The following is a 21,065-nucleotide window of genomic DNA, read 5'->3' on the forward strand; positions in this document are numbered from 1 at the left end:
AAGAGGTTTTATTTTCATTTAAAAAAATAATTGCCAAGAGTAAAGACCATAACCCTATCAAAACAGCAGTCAAAGTGTATATTTTCATTTTTACCGATGTTTTGTAAGATTTACAGAAAATAAGAATTTATCGGAAAAATGCTAATTATATCTCTTTTATCGTAAAACCGTGAGGAAATTACTAAATCCAGATTTAACCCTGCCATTGGAAAGAGGAGCCGTGTCCCTATCCATATATGTATGATTTGGCCATAATAAGGTCAAGGCCAAGTTCAAGGTCAAATATAAATGTATAATTAAAATCGATTATCATTTATTACTGTCTGTATCTACAAATCCTTCTGTTTAATCATCTTCCCTTTATTCATTTGCTTAATTTTTTTGTACACTTGATCTCAATAAGGTGGTGAATGAGCTCAGTGAGCGAGCTCGGTTTGCTCACAATTGTAACAGTGTTATTCACCGGCACAGATGCAAAAAAATATCATAATTTATATTCTTCTTTTTTTCATGACAATTTACTAAAGCCTAGTAACAGACACAATATTTCTGACACTGGAAATACATACCCCCAGATCCCTAGATGTTCCTAGATACATGCAAATTGACCTTGTAGAAGTGGAGCAATCTTCCATTTACTTAGGCATGTACCTTTAGGCGACATTTCTGAAAATAGGGCTACAGCTTAACAGGTTTTTAATGGTTTAACCACTATCCTCCTCACTATTAAGACTGTAATGTAAGATTCAATCATTAAATTACATGCTTATTCCATGCAAGTGGTTTGAGTCTACATGGTCCTCATTCCAAACAATCAGATATCTTACTAAGTGGAGCATTAATACTGCAGGCCCCAGTACTCGCAGGAATGGGAGTGGCTGGATCTGCGCTGACATGGCTGACATCATACCTCAATGACCGCTCCTACCAAGTGTCATGGAGAGGGACTCTGTCGGCCACCCGCCCCCTCCGGACGGGTGTCCCCCAGGGCTCGGTCCTAGGACCCCTTCTCTTCTCCCTCTACACTAAATCACTGGGTAACATTATCACGTCTCATGGCTTCTCATATCATTGTTATGCCGATGATACTCAACTCTTCCTCTCCTTCCCTCCCTCAGATATCCACGTCTCTGAGCGGATCTCGGCCTGTCTGTCCGACATCTCCGCCTGGATGACGACCAACCACCTCAAACTGAACCTAAGCAAAACAGAATTGCTCCACCTGCCGGCCAAATCCTCCCCCCTGACCGACCTCTCCATCACAGTCGAGAATGCAGCTGTGACCGCGTCCCCGACCGCCAAGAACCTTGGTGTTGTCCTCGACGACCAGTTGAACTTCTCTGCTCACATCGCAGCGACAACCAGAACCTGCAGATTCCTCCTGAGCAACGTCAGAAGGATACGCCCATTCCTGACAAAAGAAGACACCCAACTCCTCGTCCAATCAACAGTCAACTCCCGCCTCGACTACTGCAACGCACTGCTAGCTGGCCTCCTGGCCACTGCCACCAAGTCTCTTCAACTCATTCAAAACGCAGCGGCCCGCCTGATCTCAAACCTACCGAAGTCGGCCCATGTCACCCCACTTCTTAGGGACCTGCACTGGCTCCCCATTGCTGCACGTATCCGCTTCAAGGCCCTCGACCTAGCATACCGTGCGGCAAAGGGAACCGCTCCCGCCTACCTCCGGTCAATAGTCTCTAACTACACACCCTCAAGACCCCTACGCTCTGCATCTTCTGGCCGCCTCAGATCTACTCCTATCCAAGCTCCCGGAGGGTCATCAAAGAGAAGTCGCCTATTCTCAGTCCTTGCCCCACAATGGTGGAATGAACTACCCATCCCAGTTAGGACAGCCGAATCCCGTCCAATCTTTCGCCGTCGACTAAAGACTCACTTCTTCAACCATTATCTGAAATGATAAAAAAAAAAAAAAAAAAAAAGGAAAACTAACCCCGACTAACCTTACTGTCATGCACTTGTCCTAATAAACTAACCTACACTGTAACACGCAACACTTTGATGAACATTGTTACTCAGCTGATAGAGTTATACCCTTCTTGCTGTCTTGTCGCACAGAACTTGTAAGTCGCTTTGGATAAAAGCGTCAGCTAAATGACTAAATGTAAATGTAAATGTAAATGTACTGTGATTGCTGTGTGAACTAAGTTTTGAGTATAGGCTGGCTCTCTCGTACCACTCCCCATACCAGTACTTAGTGCTTTCTCTCTGAATTTACCCGCAACTTACTGCCGAATTTAGACCACAAACTATCAAGAGCAATAAAATGGGTAGATTCAATGAATTGCCAATAGGACCAGTTAGTGGCCACTGGAAACTCTGCCTAGCATTTGGGGGGCAGAGATTAGCCGTCTTTAAACCCTTTCAGTGCCACGGACGACATATCTCGTTTTATTAGCCCCCCCCACTGAGTGCCCACGACGACAAATATCGTTTTTATTTGTTTATTAGCGATCTGATTTCATATTTCATCAACCGAGTCTCCCGTTGGTACAGCAGCTCCTCCAGGAGCTCAGAATGGAAAAAGCGCCCCCTATCGTCTATCCCTGTGTAACTGCAGGTCAGTCGCTTAGACTGACCTGGGATCTGTAGATATGTAGAGGTGGAGCCAGCTGGTTCCTTGTGCTGGCAAGAAGTCTGATCAACATGGAAGTCATCGCGGGACGGGAATCAGCCTGGAATATATATTCACAGCAGCCAATACTCAATCAATAAGCGTGATCGATATTTGGAATAGCGATCAGGAATTGGAATGATCTTTTTGGAGAACATCTGATCTGAGGTAAGGAATCTATTTTACCAGTCTTGGGATAATCAGAGTTGTATTCGCTGAGATCTCAGCATTTGCCCTATGTGTGTGTGTGTGTGTGTGTGCGCGATCGCTGATGAGGAAATAAGAGAATCGATTTTTCAGCTCGCGTCTCTAGCGTGCATACGTACACATATACTATCGATAATCTAGCGTTTATTTGAAAACGATTCATAAATAGGCCGAAAAATTACAACGTTTTTGTGTATTCTAGAATATTCCAGTAAATGTCTTTTATCATGGAATCTTTATATTCTCCTTGAAAACGAGGGCTTTTCAAAATGCTATAAAACGAAAATGAACCGATAAAAAAACAATCTGCTTCGACAATGTTGACTGCAAACAAGTCATTGATAAGCGACGGGCAGATTAGACACATAGATTTAAAACATAGATTAGGCGTTTTTAATGCTAACATTGAAGTGGATGGCATTCAACGGGTAAATCAAGGTTAAGCAAGGGCTCTGAAAGTGTTAAAAGGGCTCCAGCGGATATAATGTACTGGTGTCATGACGCTAGAGATCTTGAAGAATCCAACCAGCCATGTCATGCTAGCTCACTGGCAAAGGTGGTCGATTCTGCTCCAAAGTTAAGCTATGATGCAAGGATAATGCCATGGGCATGGCCATGTCCGACACAAGTACTTACAGCCAGGCCAATTTGTGCTAGTCACATGTAGAATTAGGCCCAAACCAGGCAGTGTCAAACCGTTTGGACTTAGCCTCCCCCTCTCTGGACTCTTTCAAGGGGAAGCTGAAAACCCACCTGTTCAGGTTGGCATTTGGCCACGTACACACGTGAACTGGTGATTTAATGTCTTCAGTGTTTGTCCGTGCCTGTCTTTATATTGTACAGTATGTTTTTATGAATTGACCTGTTCTTTTCTGTAAAAAAAAAATGTAAGCACTGTTTTTACAAAGTTTTTATATTGTATGTTTTTATGAATTTCCCTGGTCATTATTTAGTTTTTAAACTTGTGAAGCACTCGTGCTGGGAAGGGTGCTATATAAATAAAGTCTTACTTACTTACTTACTTACTTACTTACTTACTTACTTACTTACTTACTTACTTACTTACTTACTTACTTACTTTTGTCACAAAAACTGTAGAAAACGAGTTTTCCTGAAGCATCCTCACGTCTAATGGCTTGGAGCCACAGTACTCATAAATGAGGCTATGTTTTAGGATTAGGTAAAGGGAAGAACCTCATGTCTGGAATTTTCTTCTAATTAGAAGTGCGTCCAACAATTGCATCCAGCTGTTTTTTTTTGTCTTTTTACTAGATACTGACTTATGAATGACACAATTTTTTTTTAATTAAAAAGATAAATTAACTCCATGGGAGGAAACTGTATCTGTCCGTCAAATAAGGGGCGTGGCTTTCAGTGTAAATTGTGACATGACACCGACTGGCCAATGGGGACCAAGTGGAGAGCAGTGGACCCTGGTGCCACGACTCTGTGTCACAAACTCTGCGTGACTGATACAGACTCATAAATGCATCATAAACGAAGAAACTAGGGGGATACAAAAAGCAGACGTGAAATGTGTGATATTTTTGGATTCAGCAACTCACCAGAGAACAATCCAATGTATCTCTTCAGAAGAGAAAGTAACCGTGCAAAGGAATTCTTTTGACCGAGGCGGTTGACCTCTGACTCCACTCCCTCCACATTCCATGTCAGTCACTGTCAGTGGTATGTTCTGCACGCTGACAAACAAGTCAGTGATGAATGAGAAATCTGTCTATTTTCCTCTGTGGAGGAGGGGGCGTGTTTTTGCTGCCGGCTGAGACAGCAAAAGAGACAGAGGGAGAGAACGGAGTGACTCAACTGAAGCAGCGGTAGGGGAGTGTTAATTGGCACAGGTGCAGCATGTCTGAGTGATTAACTCTGCCTCTCCGATATCACACAGTGAGACTGGGACTGGAGTCACACACTGACCTGGGGAACAGAGAGAGCACACGGGCTTGCTAGCATCTCTCTCTCTCTCTCTCTCGCTCTCTCTCGCTCTTGCTCTCTCTCTCGCTCGCTCTCGCTCTCTCGCTCTCTGATCAAATTATTTGAGCGTAAGTATAATGATGCATCTTTAAGAATAGCTATTCTTAGTCAACCTGGGCAATAATCACATATATAAGTGGTCCCTGGTGTTTGCTATATACCCTTCACTGATTAAAAATGTATTTATTAGAGAGAGAAAATACTGAGAAAAAAGGTTTCTATCAAATTCGATTTATCCATTGTCCTTGTTGCCACAACAAATGAGCACTTTGGCGCAGCCAGTTGGAACGTTACACTTGCTAAATGCTAGCAGCCCATATATCATTGTGACCTTGTGCCATCAATACGTTTTTAAGCTAGCGCGAAGTCATCAGGGCGGCTTTTGTGTTGTAAATATCTTGCAATTGAAAGCAGGATAATGCCTATTCGAGGATGATTTAGGGAGATGCAGAGAAAGGCGTTGCTTAGCCTGACCTCTCTCTCCACACTACGTTAGAGCTATGTCAGCACAGGAGAAAGTCACTAGAAGCGTGTACATGATCTGTGCATGCGTCTCACTAAATATCCTAAACTAAATGTCCCTCTAGGTCATCTGTGAGTGACTGACCACAATTTGCTACGCATGGCCCACAGGGGCTGTCCTGCATGCTGTGGGAAAAAAACATTATAGTCATACATTTGGAACCACTGGCCAAGATCAATAACGCATTGGCCAGAACTCTAGTCTGTATTGCATTTCAGTGTGGGTGGAGGTGGCATATTTGAAATGCTTTTGAGTTCAGGATGTTTTCTTGTTGTTACTTAGTTTTCCCCCCACAAATTGGCCACAATTAAAATAAACAGTCTGGTAAGGACACTCTGTGGATTGAAGACCACTGAACAGAGAATAATGAATAAATACCAAAGGTGAATAAAAACAATGTTATCCGTTTGATCTCATTCGACCTGAGATGTTTTTCAGGTTATTCAACTGAACCAGATGCTCCAACACTGTTGATGTGCTCGGCAGCGAGATGCATAATGATACCTTGGAATAAAAAAAACGCTGTGGAACAAATTAGACGGAGGTAATGTAAGTAAATGCGATGCTAACATTATTTTTGGTAACACTATATTTTGATGGTCCGTTGTTGACGCTCTACATATCTTATCAATAGTGATTCAGCTGACTGTCAACTCTGTCAACAGGGTATCTATATCTTATCAATAGTGATTCAGCTGACTGTCAACTCTGTCAACAGGGTATATCTACAGTATATCTTATCATATATCTATCAGTCTATCTTATCAATAGTGATTCAGCTGACTGTCAACTCTTTCAACAGGGTATATCTACAGTATATCTTATCAATAGTGATTCAGCTGACTGTCAACTCTGTCAACAGGGTATCAAAAGACATACCATCAGTAGACTATCAATGGAGCATTGTTTCAACAGACTTTCAACAATTTATTTAAATTTGTAGGTAGCATGGTTATGTTTAGGGTTAAGGTAAGGGATAGCTATGGTATGGCTTTGGAGCTTGGCTAATGGTTAATGGTTATGGTAAGAGATAGGTATGGTATGGCTTTGTAGTTTGGCTAATGGTTAATGGTTAAGGTTAAGGTCATGGTAAGGGATAGGTACAGTGTGGTTTTGGAGCTTGTCTAATGGTTCTGTGTCGTATGGCTCCGCTCGGCATCACTACTGCACTGTACCTCACTCGTGCACGCGCACTGAATAAAAAATTCCACAATGTACCTTTACATCCCAACATCCGTCTGACCACACCCCTATCAGCTTACCTTCATAAGCAGGTGTGTGGCCACCTACTCGCCTCCTTCTTCGCTTTCACCACAAGGAAGTGCCTTCGGTAGATCCCCACTTGACGAGGTTGTTAGTAGAAGAAAGTTGGAAAACAAGAGATACGTTGACATCATATCTTTATTTTCTCTCTCACTATTTTCGAGAAAATATGGCGATATTGTCTTCGTTACTGGAGTGTCTGGAAGATGATGATCATTCTTCACCTCCACCGTTTTTTTCGTATTAGGAGTTCACGCCGCTGACATGCTTCCCAACTACAATCCTCCTTGCTGCGGCTGGAAGGGGTAAGACCCTCCAGCAACACAGCTGGACTGTAAGACGCACCGACTGTTGTGAGAAGCGGTGGGTTCCAGGTTGGGTGAGTAATGTTTGCTTGCAAGCACCACTTGTCTGTTAGTGCTATGGGGGCTAGCTGACAATGTTTACGAAAACCGGCCCCAGATTAGGGTCCTCTGTTCAGCCTATTAGGTGACGGCGGAGGATCTTGGTTTGAAGCCCATTATAGTCAACTAGTGGGCCACGACCAGGAACTGGTGATCCCAGGATTCTCTGGACGAGTGGATGCTTCTGTCACCGTGTAGGCCCCATATTTCATATACGAATGAGAGTATACCCTAACGAGGAAATGTGGGCATGGATGTTCGTTATCGGGAGATCCATGTTCAAGTCGGCTGCAACCCAGATGGGACTTGTGCTGGCTCCGCCGGATGTCTGGTAAAATCACCGTTGTAAACTGTGACATCTCTTTTTCTCTTCTCTCTTAAAGGGGAGGAGGGTTTCAGACGGCGACCTGTCGGAAGTGTGGCTTGTTATGTCGTCTGTGTACGAGTTCAGGTGATAGCTGCTTAGCTTGCATGCTAGTTGTGGCCTACCTGTTAGCCGCGCAGCTGTTAGCCGCGCAGCTGTTAGCTGCGGCGTTAGCTCGCTGTGTTTACCAGGCTGGTATACGTTAGCTTGTGGCTATTAGCCGTTCGGCTGTTAGCTTAATGCTACACTGTTGAACGTTCTGAGACTATAACATGCTCTGACTACGACACTCTGACTACGACGTCATCTTTGACAGAGGATGTTAGTCGAACCTACCCGGAGCCCGGCCGGCGAGGACTGCGTCAACAAGGAGAACCGTAGCGGCGGGATGGAGCAGCGACGCTGCCCGTGTCGTCAACACAGATGCTGTGTTTACTATCGGTGCAGTTCGCTTGGTCTGCGCTCACGGTAGGTAAGGTCCCGACCGGACCTTAAACACTTCTTCTTTCTTTCCCTTCTAAATGTTTTGTAAATAATGATGTTTTCCAAAACGAGTGTTGCTGCACTACATTTAGGATACGACGCGAGTTGTGTGTGAATTGTCTTGTCACTGGTATTAGCTTCTCCCTGCAAATCGGGTTGTTTGTTACAGATGTAAAAATGATCTGGTTTGTTGTGTTGAGAAACATCATGTGTGTTCATGTACCGTGTACTCACAACTAAGGGGGTTAAACTAACCTATAAAGCTATGCTTAGTGACATATGAGTGAAGAATGAATTCTTTTCTCAGCCTGTAATGACAATGAACAGTGTGTTCACATATTAACAGGTTTACCTGTTCAACTGGCCGTATTAAGGGTAAGGTAGGAGGGGTGTTCCCCCCGGTGTGAATGAATGAATGAATGAAAACTTTATTTAACAGATTGCAGAATGGGTACAATACAGTACGGCTCAATACATACAATTGTTAAGGGGATGCAGACCTGAGAAAGACGTTTGTCTTGTTTCCATCAGGGTCCCCCATTTTCAATTCATATAGACATATATGACATACATGACATACAGATAGTCAGTACTGCTACATCTATACATTTATGACATACCAGATTTGCAAATACAGTACTGTTTGTGATACAGAAGGAGTCAAGAAAAGGGAGTATATACATTTGACGTAGAAACTGTACATTGGAGGAGGTTGGGTGGGGGGGGTTGGGTACATTGGGGGCGGGGGGGGGGGGGGGGCGGGGGGCACACTGTATAAACAAGTAACACTGTACATTGAGGGGGGGGGGGGAGGAGACACTGTACAAACAAACACAATTGTACATTGAACTATTGACAAAACCATACTAGGTAAATGACTGTACATTGGAGGGGGTTGGGTTAGGATATTTACAGGGGCCAGTGTTGAATTGCAGTCTCCCGTAGGTGTCCCTTGAGAGAGGTTTTGAAAGTGGGTAGTGATCCACATTCCTTTACAGCTTTGGGTAGGGCGTTCCACATTGATGTGGCATAATTGCGAAACGTGTTTAGTCCCTTATTTGAGCCGAATCTGGGTTTAACATGATTTGTGGAGCTCCCTCTGGTGTTGTGATCGTGGTATTCACTGACCTTTGGGAAGTATTTTGACATGTACATGGGTACCTTGGTCGTGTAGTGTATCTTGTAGACCAGGCCCATTGCAAGTTGTTGTACTCTGTCGTCTACTCTAAGCCATCCTAGGTTGTCGAAGTGGGCAGGGGTGAGGTGGGTTCTAGGAGGTTCCCTGGGGACTTCCTCACCCTCCTCTCAGACATGTTGTTTACAATATATTGTGTCACTGTGTGGTGGGATACGATGTAACCCTTAGCTTGATTGCTGGGGTTGTGCTAAAACCGCTTGAGGAACTGTATTTTCCTAAAGAAAAGATTGTTTGGTCACTTTTCGTGTGTGCTTAGCAAGGCCTGTGGCCGATACTAATCGAGAATTGTGTATTCTCTCATTATGAAAAACGGCGTTCCTCTGTAGAGTGTATTGCCATTTTTTGTGGTGATAAAGGGTTGTGTGTATCTTGTGATCTACAACTGGGTTGGGTTGGCCACAGAAGCACATGTGTAAGTCTGGTACCGGGGCTCTTAAGGGGGCCCTCTCTATTCTGTGTTTTTTCCTTAGTAAAAATCAGATAGCAGGTTAGCACATGAGCTGTGTGAAGCTGTTAGACGCTTCATGTAGCTGACTATGACTGTGTCATACTTTTTTTTGGCATTACATCGTATCATGGGTGTGGGGTCGTAAAGGGGTGAACTAGTAATCCTTTCCTCCCCTTTTCTGATTGGTCAGGGGTTAAAACCTCCTGTCCTTCAAGGTTCCTGTCATGTTGCTGTTCGGCACGTTACAGGGTAAGAGGGGGGGGGGGGGAGTTTCCTGGTCCCACGCCCTGGAAGATTGGGCGTGTGCACCGCAGAAATTCCCCCGCCATAGAGTACGTCACTGTGCGCGTCTCTGTTGGTAAGACTTCCGTGTGCTGTTCAGGTCCATATGATGGATCTGTTTCAGGGAGTGGTCAGGGCTCCTCCTCACGAAGCTCCTACTCGGGCCGTCTGTGAGTTAGGACTCTCCTTCCCTGTGAGGGAGCCTCCTCAGAGTTCAGAGCCTCCTCCTCAGATTGTCAAGATGAGTAGAACTTCAAAAAGGAGTTCTGCTCTATTGTGTGTGTATTCGATTCAATTCGATTATTGAGTGTATTGGTTCAGTGCCTCCTCCTCGAAGAGCCCTAATCCAAATATTACATAGCTCAATGTTGCAATATATTCTTCTATACAGCTCGCGTGGGAAGTCTCTCTGGGGATTTCCGTCTCCTCCCTATGGGAGGGTGGTGGGATGTAAAAATGTAAACAATTTTTACCCTCAGCCTGCGTCACGAGGGATTCATGTCAGTCTGTGTTCTTTCTTTTTTGAATAAAAAGAGGAAGGTACATGAAGCACGACGGCTCCGTGTCGTTCTCCCAGGCGACTTGGAGGAACAATGTTTGGTGTCTTGCTAGACTATCCATTGATGTGTTTGGGTCTCGACGTGTTTCTGTTACAGGATCACACAGGGGCTAAGTGCGCCTTGGTTGCTTGTTAAAACAGCGTTTTTATAGGGCAACTGGGATGGAGTTTTGTCTCTTCCGAGCACCAGTTTACTAGGTTGTCTCGATGAATTCTCGTTCATATCTGGGGGATGTTAACGGAATAGATCTGAACATAGGTAGAGGGGTCTCACGCCCTTGGGGTGGGCCACTGAGCACGGTCTAAATGAGGACCGTCTGGGTGGCGCCCTCTTTTCATGTTTTAGATCGACACGCATACCTACCCCCTCTCCTGGAGTGGGCATGTCGGCGGTGTTAGGACACGGGACTGGTCTGGTCACGCTGGTCCAGGTCAGTTAACCCGTTGTCCGCCGGGGATGCAGATCTGCTGTTCTGGTACCCTGAGGGACTTGTGCTTTTTTCGGGGGGAAAAATGCCAGGTCGGTCCGGGTGTCACAGGGTTAGGCGCTATGGAGACCCTTGTTGGGTACATATTGTACTCTGCACTGTCGTAATGGCTTACGGCCATGCCAACCTGTACACGCCCGATCTCATCCGATCTCGGCCGCTACGCAGGTTTGGTCCTGGTTAGTACTTGGTTGGGAGACCGCCTGGGAATACCAAGTGCGGTGTGCTTGGGGCTGGTTCTCCATTCTTTTCGCTCCTCTCTCACGCGTGGCGAAGAGGGGGCTGTTGGGGTGGTCTTGGACCTCCTCTGGTAACCCTGTGCTTCCCGTGCCCCGGGCCCGGTCCGAAGTAATGTTTCGTCGACCCGTAGGCCTGGAATAACCCTTTTTTGAAAACTGAAACACTTGTACTGCGGTATAGCCAGTTATGCCCGCAGGTGTGTTTTGGAGTTTTTTCTTGAGGGGTTATAGGAACAACCACCGCATAGGGTAACGACAGGGTGGTTGATTCCCTGGTGTGTTGGAGCAGTGTCAACTCCCGGGTTACCCGGTTGAGTGTGCCCCTGCACGTTCATGACGTCTGCCAATCATGTCAGCCTTCTCTGCCTCAACCCCTCTGGGTGGGTTTTTTTTAATGGAGGCTTGGTCATGCAACAACGCCAGCATACGCCCCTTCCGCCGGGGAGGCTGTTCTCAGCTAACTCCTTTGGCGCCTGTCTCGTCCGCAGTGATCCCGGCTCAGGTTACAGCCTGTTGCCTGGTTTCCCCGGTGCGCTGCCTGCTTCCGTTGGTTAACCTTTTTTGTGTGCTTATGGCCATGCTGACTGCCTGTTCTGCAGGGTCTGTGTGCCAGGCGGTGTGCTATTGGGGGGAAAGGGCCCGCTCTTGGAGGGGCCTTATCCGAATACGCTGGCGATGTGGGGGGCGGTGTCACTAAGTGACCGCCTGGTGGGGTCTTAATGCCTGGCGTCATTGACCTCTCCGGGCCCCCGTTTTCCAGGGGATCCAGTCCCTTCAGTGGGTCTGGGTCTTCCTTCGCGCTCCGCTGCTACGGCCTTGCCACGGGGTTGGGTTTGCTCTTGACCTGTGATTTCTGGGGGCAGTAACGAGGTTGTTCCTTCCCTTCGTTCCCGGGTGGCATGCGGGTTGTGCGTGTGTGTGGTCGTGGGGTCAAGCCACGGTCTGCTCACCCTGTGCGTTGAGTTGCTTGAGTGCCTCTTCGCACGGTCGGGTCCGTCGCCCTCCCGGGAACCTCCAATAGGGGGGGTGCCCTCCTTTAGGGGGGGTCGGTCCTCCCCGATCTGATGGTTGTGGGGGGCCTCAGCGGGGTACATTTGTCGGGCCATTGCTCTCGCTCTGCCTCCCTTGTGCAGTAGTGACGCCGAGCGGAGCCATACGACACAGAACGTTAGGTTATGGCTATAACCAAGTCCTGTGAGTAATGGTGACACTCGGCGTCAGACGCCACTGCAGCCCTTGATCTCACCTTGTGGTGAAAGCTTGGGAAGGAGGCGAGTAGGTGGCCACACACCTGCTTATGAAGGTAAGCTGATAGGGGTGTGGTCAGACGGATGTTGGGATGTAAAGGTACATTGTGGAATTTTTTATTCAGTGCGCGTGCACGAGCGATGTACAGTGCAGTAGTGACGCTGAGGGTCACCATTACTCACAGAACTTGGTTATAGCCATAACCTAACGTTAATGGTTATGGTTAGGGTTAGGGTTAAGCAATGCCGACCTTGAGCAACTAGCTCCGTCTCCCTATCCTTCCACTGTAATTGTTATGACTAGGGGTGCACCGATATGAAAATTGGCCACCGATACCGATACCGATTGTTCAAGTAACACAATCGGCCGATACCGATACCGATATTTGTGTATTATTTGTATAGTATTTGTAATTTTTTTTTATATTTTTTTTTTTATATTTTTTTTTTGTAATATATTTTTTTTTAATGAAACTACTGTATATTTGTATGTTTATGTTTGTATTTGTAGGCCTCTTTACTTACTTAAAAAAAGGAAACATCAAGAAATATGTTTATGGTATTAATTCCACCATGCCATGTAGCACTATCCCTCTCCCAGTAGCCTGTATCAGTTCAAGTATTGTCTGGCGGCCTGCAGATGGCTACTGTTCTCTCAACCAGAGCTCTCAGCCAATGCAATAACCATTTTGATTGACAGTCGATTCGGCCAATTACGCCACACCGCTAGCACCCACCTCCTGCTGTCCTTACCACCAATCGGCAAGCGTTTATTCATTTTCTACTTTCGGGCATGCCGCCATTGTTCTGTTTGCGAGAGCACAACAAACTTAACGTAGCTAATACGTTAGCTGCCCGGCCCGCCGACCAGCGCTCCACAGCATGACCAAATGAGACATAATGATTTTACTGCAACAAATGTTATAATAAAACAAAGCCTTTCTATACATTTGTCTGGTTGAAAACTTTATTAACAGATTGCAGAATGGGTAGTTGGGTACGGAATGGAACTGAGCTATGAACGGACTAACGGAGTAATGCCTTGTTTACTGCTATCTTCGGGTAAATAATATGCGTGTTATTGAACGTGTAACACTAACTATATAACGTTAATGCCACAAAACGAATGTTTGTGTCATTTTAACAGCAGATACTTTCTTAAATGCCATCTACCCGAGAGAGGGTGTTGACGGGGAGTTGTGTTATTAATAGCATTGAACAGCTAACCGAAAGTAACTATTGTTAAAGGTTTAGCCATAACGTTACCTTGGCTAAAGTTGGGGCTATTCATAATCCAGCAATAATGGCTGCAGACCTGCAAGCAAAGTACAGCAAGTTGGCAAAGGAGTATTCCAACGCAAATCACATTTTCACCAGTAACGTTAGTCTTGCATCTCCCGGTAGCTAATGAACGGACTCGGAGTAATGCCTTGCTGCTATGGGTAATAATAATATGCTGATGTTATTGTCCGTGTAACACTAACTATATAACGTTAATGCCACAAAACGAATGCCTTGTTAATCATAAGTAGTAACTTTGATGCAGTAGCTTGTGTGTGTGTGTGGGGGACGGCGGGCGTTGTGCAGGTAGGTCGCGAGTGAACTTTTTTTTTTTTTGCCTTTTGACGCTACACAAATTGATGGTTATTTATCGGCGACTGCTATCGGCACATTTGAGCTTATCGGCCGATAGGCCGATTGCAGTCAACAAGGCACTTATCGGCCGATACCGATACCCGACCGATATATCGGTGCACCCTAGTTATGATGTCGTTGCTTGGCACCTATCTCTGGTCACCATAGGGAGGTGTAGTCTGACGTCACTGGTTGTTCCACCCGTATAGGGATTCATCATTGGGAAAATGGATTATCGGCTATTGTAACAATTCTGCCACAAATTGAAAAGCTTTCCATTTTTGCACAAAACGAGTTCCCTTCTATCACTAACATTATTGTTTAAGCATTTATGGTTGAAATACAATTCTGCGATTTTTTTTATGATTAATTGCGAATATTTTTATGTTGAGCTATAGATTGTGGATGAATACTCACAGAAAGGTACACCATGCAAATGTTAATGCTTTATTTGTTTTAAACGAGACGATTTAGAAATGGGCAATGGGGAAATACATTATATTTTACTATACATTATAGTGACCCCCTTTGACTTGACCCATCTCCTCACAGCACAGGCCTCACACTTTAGAGGTTGATCTGTCATGGATTGAATGCCCCAAGGCTGTGGAATACACCAATGTGTACTTTTAACCCTTTCACTGCCACACTACCAAACGGTTAACCCTTTCACTGCGACAATACACAGAAGGTTAACCCTTTCACTGCCACACAACAGCAGGTTAACCCTTTCACTGCCACACTACAGACGGTTAACCCTTTCCTACGGTTACCGTCCGTAGTGTGATAGTAAAGGGTTAACCTTCTGTAGTGGGGCAGTGAAAGGGTTAAAATGCATAGCTACTTTTGCAGTACTTTTACTGAAGCGTGTGTGTGTGTGTGTGTGTGTGTGTGTGTGTGTGTGTGTGTGTGTGTGTGTGTGTGTGTGTGTGTGTGTGTGTGTGTGTGTGTGTGTGTGTGTGTGTGTGTGTGTGTGTGTGTGTGTGTGTGTGTGTGTGTGTGTGTGTGTGTGTGTGTGTGTGTGTGTGTGTGTGTGTGTGTGTGTGTGTGTGTGTGTGTGTGTGTGTGTGTGTGTGTGTGTGTGTGTGTGTGTGTGTGTGTGTGTGTGTGTGTGTGTGTGTGTGTGTGTGTGTGTGTGTGTGTGTGTGTGTGTGTGTGTGCGTGTGTGTGTAAATGTACTTGGCAAATTAATCTGATTGTGATTCAGTGGGAATACTCTCCTCTTCCCACAGGCCCAGATAAGCCACGAGGGGTGACATAACTTGGATTTGGACTGGACAAACAGCTCAGAGGGTTTAGAATAAATAGCCCAAACTCCTAATGATTCCTTTGACCTGTTAAGCTGTAGGAATATTTCGCCTAAAGGTACATGCCTAAGTAAATGGAAGATTGCTCCACTTCTGCAAGGTCAATTAGCATGTTCTTGGTATCTAGGAACATCTAGGGACCTGGGGGTATGTATTTACAGTGTCAGAAATATTGTGTCTGTTACTAGGCTGAGTAAATTGTAATGAAGAAAAGGAGAATATAAATTATGATTTATGATTTTTGCATCTTTGATCATGTTAAATCTGCGGGGTACGAGAAAATGAGCTCATTCACCACCTTATTGAGATCATGTGTACAAAAAAATCTAAGCAAATGAATAAAGGGAAGATGATTAAACAGAAGGATTTGTAGATACAGTAATTAATGATAATCGATTTTAATTATAAATTCATATTTGACCTTGAACTTGACCTTGACCTTATTATGGCCAAATCATACATCTATGGATAGGGAAAATGCTCCTCTTTCCAATGGCAGGGTTGAATCTGGATTTAGTCATTTCCTTGCAGTTTTTACGATAATTGGCATTTTCCGATAAATTCGTATTTCCGATCAATCATATAAAACATCAGTAAAAATGAAAATATACGCTTTGACTACTGTTTTTAATAGAGTTATGGTCTTTACTCTTGGCTACAAATTTTTTTTATTTTAAAACATTAACCTCTTAACATCCAAGGGCCCACATGTGGACGATTATTTGCCGACCTCTAGTGGCTCGGGTGTGCATTTCTTTTAATACAATATATAGATAGAATTAAAGCCCTATTTGTTGCCTGTCGATTGCCCTTTCAGGTGACAAAATCCGTTCAGCGGTTCTCGAGTTACATGCCGATATGTGAGGCGTGCCCCAAAGTACGCAAAAGTACACATTACCACCCCGACTCCCGGGGCTCTAGCTCCGTCAATCATTTGGCGATCTCGAAAATCTTTACACAGGGTTGTAGCCAATGAGTGTGGCTTTCCAATGATACCCCATGATATGATAATTGGGGATCTAATACGGTCTCTATTGATCGATTTATGATAAAGAAAAGCACCTTAAGGCTTAACAGGTTTTTACAGTGGATAATTCTTCATTTACTTGGCCCAGAGGTAGCAATCTTCTGTAAAGACAAAACAACTATCATATTCATGCACGCCTAATATCATAAGCTTTGATTAATAATGTAAACAATGTGATGCCTGCGTGCAGCTGCTTCAGTGAGGGAGTGATAGAAGATGTTGAGAGAACGGTGTGCTTCTGTAATGAGTAGTAGGAGAGGTGAATTCACCTTTTGGTAACGTGTCTGCATGCCTTTTATGGGTGGATGAGTTTACTTGCAGTACCGCTACGTGCCACAGTCACTTCACAACACTTGAAGTCCATCATGACTGTGGATATACGGACCTCCGTTACACTGGTGAGCGGAGGTGGGTTCACAGCCTGCAGTCTGTGACCATCAATTATACGGCTACATACAGCTCAGTGCCTTCACCTATCGCAGCGGCGCAGCAGTGAGCGCTAGTGCCTCACGGCAAGAAGGTACAGAGTTCAAACCCGGTGGGGGGTCTCCCCGTTCAGATGGCTTTCCTCCAGGTACTCTGGTTTCCTCGTACAGTGTACACAATGTGCATGCTAGGACTAGGTACATACTGCTGACACTGCCAAGGCACTGGCATCAGGACTGGAGTTGTTCCCCGGGGCACTACTTTATGGGGGCCCGACGCTCATAAGCAGTTATGATGGGTTAAATGAGAACAAATTCCCGGTACATGCAAAAATGTACTTGGCAAATAAGACTCTATTCCATTCTAAGATTCTAATTCCAATCAATAAAACAATATATACAACATATGCCTATCAAGGTTGCAAATCACAAACAATGTGAAATGTCTAATGTATTTTGTGTTGTTTATAGTTTATTTAATTTTATATATAATAAATATATATATTTATTATTTGTATTGTATTATAATTTTTGTTGATGTCAATGTTTGTTGTTGTAAAAAAAAGAAATATATATATTTTTAAATGTGATCAATTTAAAAAAGAAAATTGTGCTAAGCTACACAGTAAATCAAACTGAGTACATTTTACTCAAACATTTTACTCAAACAGGAAATTGGTATCTACTGTATCTTCTTGTTTGACTCTGGAGAAGACGGTAAGCACGTTTCCCATAATGTTGCCGTGTTTCTTTAAGAAACAACCTGGCGCAAACCCTACATAACTGGACACCACCAAAACACCAAACCCACCATACTGGATGTCTCCCAGGACCAGCGTTAAGTCACCAATCAAGTGACTTCAAGTAGTGACATCAAGGTGTGCGTTAGGAACTGGAGACTACTGTACCGTACGGTACGTACATACTTTGTAATTGTTTCATGACATTAAAACGGTTCATATTATCATGCGCAACTTGGCACAGACTGTACAGGATACACAGTAGTCTCCAGGTTGAAACGCACACCTTGATCATGTCAGTGCCCCAGAGCACCTACTGTAGTGACTTGTCAATAGGAAATGTTGGTACAAACAACATCCAGTGATAGAATTACCAAAATGGTGGAAGAAGCCACCAGTCATCTTTCTACACTGAAAGATGTGTTTGGAACTGTAGACTATACTGTACTGTACTGTATCATACTTTACTGCTGATCCAATCAATGACAATATTCCATCTCTAAGGTATTTAAATAGTGGTTATAGAAATCACTTACAGCTACATTATCTCTTTTAAATCAATATCAATGAAACCCAGTAGACAACATCCTCTCCCTCCTACAAAGGGAAATAAGCTTTAGTCAAAACCACTTTGCTTCCTCCTCTGCATCCACTGTAGACTCAAGCTATTGACTGGGCATTGACATGTGCTCTTAGCACTGCTCTCTGTACTTAGTACTGTACGTTAGTGATTCAAGAACGTTAGCCTACCCTGCCGATGGACTTGTTCTACATGGCTCTGGATAAGAGCACCTGTTAAATACCCACCTCTTTCTCCTGCAGCTCCTTCCAAAAAAACAACCTTTAATCAAACAGTGCAAGACCACTGAGTACTTTGCCAGAGGAGATTTCTAGAAGACCTTCGGTTCATCATTCAAGGGGAAAAACCTCCCTCTGTGGTGTAGTTATGGTTACAGTAGATGGATGGGTGTGTGTGTGTGTGTGTGTGTGTGTGTGTGTGTGTGTGTGTGTGTGTGTGTGTGTGTGTGTGTGTGTGTGTGTGTGTGTGTGTGTGTGTGTGTGTGTGTGTGTGTGTGTGTGTGTGTGTGTGTGTGTGTGTGTGTGTGTGTGTGTGTGTGTGTGTGTGTGTGTGTGTGTGTGTGTGTGTGTGTGTGTGTGTGTGTGTGTGTGTGTGCTGACTCACGGTTGCCTGGCTCCCTTGTTCTTGTTGACCTCCACGGTGGTGATGGAATGTTTGGCTCCGGTCTGGACGTCACAGTCCACCTTCCACTGGGCGTTCTTAGAAGTGGTCTGGATCAGGTTCACCCCTTTCTTAGCCTTCACCCTGCAGGAGGAGGAGAAGAAGAAGAAGGATGATGGTGAGTAGAGGGTGATGTATGATGGTGCAGGTCAGGGGTACACCACACCGGCACCTCGGGGGTTTCACTCACTAGAAACCTGAGGTAGAAAGTAACTTTTACTGTATGTAGCTCACATGGTGGGTTTGACAACAGAACACACTTTTATTCAAGCACTGCAAGTACGTTTGGAGTTTACTTGTACTTGTATGTGAATACTTCTCTTTTTGGGGAATTTTGTACATTTACTCCACACATGGTTAAGTAAGTAAGTAAGTAAGTAAGTAAGTAAGTAAGTAAGTAAGTAAGTAAGTAAGTAAGTAAGTAAGTAAGTAAGTAAGTAAGTAAGTAAGTAAGTAAGTAAGTAAGTAAGTAAGTAAGTAAGTAAGTAAGTAAGTAAGTAAGTAAGTAAGTAAGTAAGTATTTATAAAGCACCTTTCATACATGAAGGCAAATCATGTAGTTTTGACTCCACAGCCTTATCTGAACGCTGCAGTTACTAGTCATTTTGAAGAAGAAGGGGTTTGCATATCAAATGTGATAAGTAGAACATGTTTGAAATATCAAGTCTGCCCACTTCCCCTCCACACATGTTTTCAATGTTGTATATTGAATAATAACAATTTGTTTGGTATGGTTTTGGTATGGTTCATTAACTACTGAAAATGCCTTTCAGCAGCATCACTATACACCTTTGCCCTCATTGAGAAGAGTGTGAAAAGGGCACTCTGGTTCTGCACTAATGATGATCTGTAAAGGCATGCCTCCAAGATGAGTTAACTGTATAAAAGAGAGAGAGAGAGAGAGAGAGAGAGAGAGAGAGAGAGAGAGAGAGAGAGAGAGAGAGAGAGAGAGAGAGAGAGAGAGAGAGAGAGAGAGAGAGAGAGAGAGAGAGAGAGAGAGAGAGAGAGAGAGAGAGAGAGAGAGAGAGAGAGAGAGAGAGAGAGAGAGAGAGAGAGAGAGAGAGAGAGAGAGAGAGAGAGAGAGAGAGAGAGATAATGACATGCAACACAGCACACATGCTGGATGTTGAACCCAGGATGATGTGTGCTGACGCTGTATAAAGCCACTAACTAGCCGGAGCCACTCATTCAGTTTCCTGTGATTCTGTGGAATGTGATTGGTCGGAATGTCTCACTTATTACATGGTCCGCTGGTCTCATGCAGCTTGTCAAGTAATTTCTCGACCTGCCGGGGGGAACACGTAGCGCTCTTTATGTGGGCTACTGCTCTCCTGAAACTCCTGTGCTGCGCTGTCCTACCAGACGCATGCACATCCCAGTGTTGTTCACACATCACTTAAGTTATTCAGCAAGCTGTCTAGAGACTGGGCCTATAGGGGGGGGGGGGGGGGTAAACAGACAGGAGACCTATAACTATGACTACGACCTATAAGAGGCAGAAGGCCTATAACTAAATGACTAACTCCTATAAGTGACAGGAGGCCTATAACTAAATGACTAACTCCTATAAGAGACTATATTATATCACCAGGGCTGACAATACCGACACTGCAAATTAATCAGCTGACCCCCTTCGGCCCCCGAGCTCCTCCCCCTTAATTTCACAAGTTGTGCGGCTACGTGTTTACATCCCTGATTAGCCTGGAAGCGCTCGCACAGAGAATGATGATCGATGACACCAGCCTCCGCTCTGCCGAGCGGGCATCCTTTCTATTTTAACAAGCTTCCGAACGGAACATTGGATGGAACCAAGTTGTGCCACGTTGCGGTGATTAATGGTCTTTTCCACCCGAGCAACAGGTGTAAACGCATCCCTGCAAATTAATGCTAGTGGCCCGGGATGGAACGCATCCCTGCAAATGAATGCTAGTGGCCGAGACGAGGCGGAGTGCGACCGGAGACTCTCTCGTCAACAGTCAAATGTCAATGTCAAAGTGAACGAACGTGATTAAGAAATGGATCACCACTCAATGCTGTGGTGGCGGCTCCCGTGGGGTTTAAGCACCTTTTGATTGATTCCTCCATCCATGTTGTCACACGCTCCTTCATTACCGCTGCCCCACAAATGTTTTGAGATTTCCCCGAAATAATACAATTAAATTCGAATGTGTTTTTAATTAGCAATTCATCAACATTAATCACAGCCTATCGTGCAATTAATATGGTGAAATGTAGCCTTGTACCATATGTTGCTGTAAAAAAGACACACACAAGCACACACGCATGCATGCACACACGTACACGCACACGCACAGACCAGCACCACAGATAACAGAAACGCTGTTGCCTTGAATGAATTGAC

At 44.6% G+C, this 21,065-nt stretch overlaps 1 protein-coding gene across 1 annotated transcript in view; it reads right to left on the bottom strand.

Moving 5' to 3' along the window:
• The window catches only part of tmem132e (transmembrane protein 132E), a 295,863-nt gene that overhangs the window by 172,327 nt on the left and 102,471 nt on the right, over positions 1-21,065 (bottom strand). Inside the window, exon 3 of the mRNA XM_084319694.1 lies at positions 18,647-18,787. Coding sequence (XP_084175820.1) covers positions 18,647-18,787 — 141 coding nt within the window. The remainder of the gene's footprint in view (positions 1-18,646; positions 18,788-21,065) is intronic.

The sequence above is a fragment of the Notolepis coatsorum genome (genome assembly GCF_963971535.1).
Source record: "Notolepis coatsorum genome assembly, chromosome: 8".
Taxonomy (NCBI): domain Eukaryota; kingdom Metazoa; phylum Chordata; class Actinopteri; order Aulopiformes; family Paralepididae; genus Notolepis; species Notolepis coatsorum.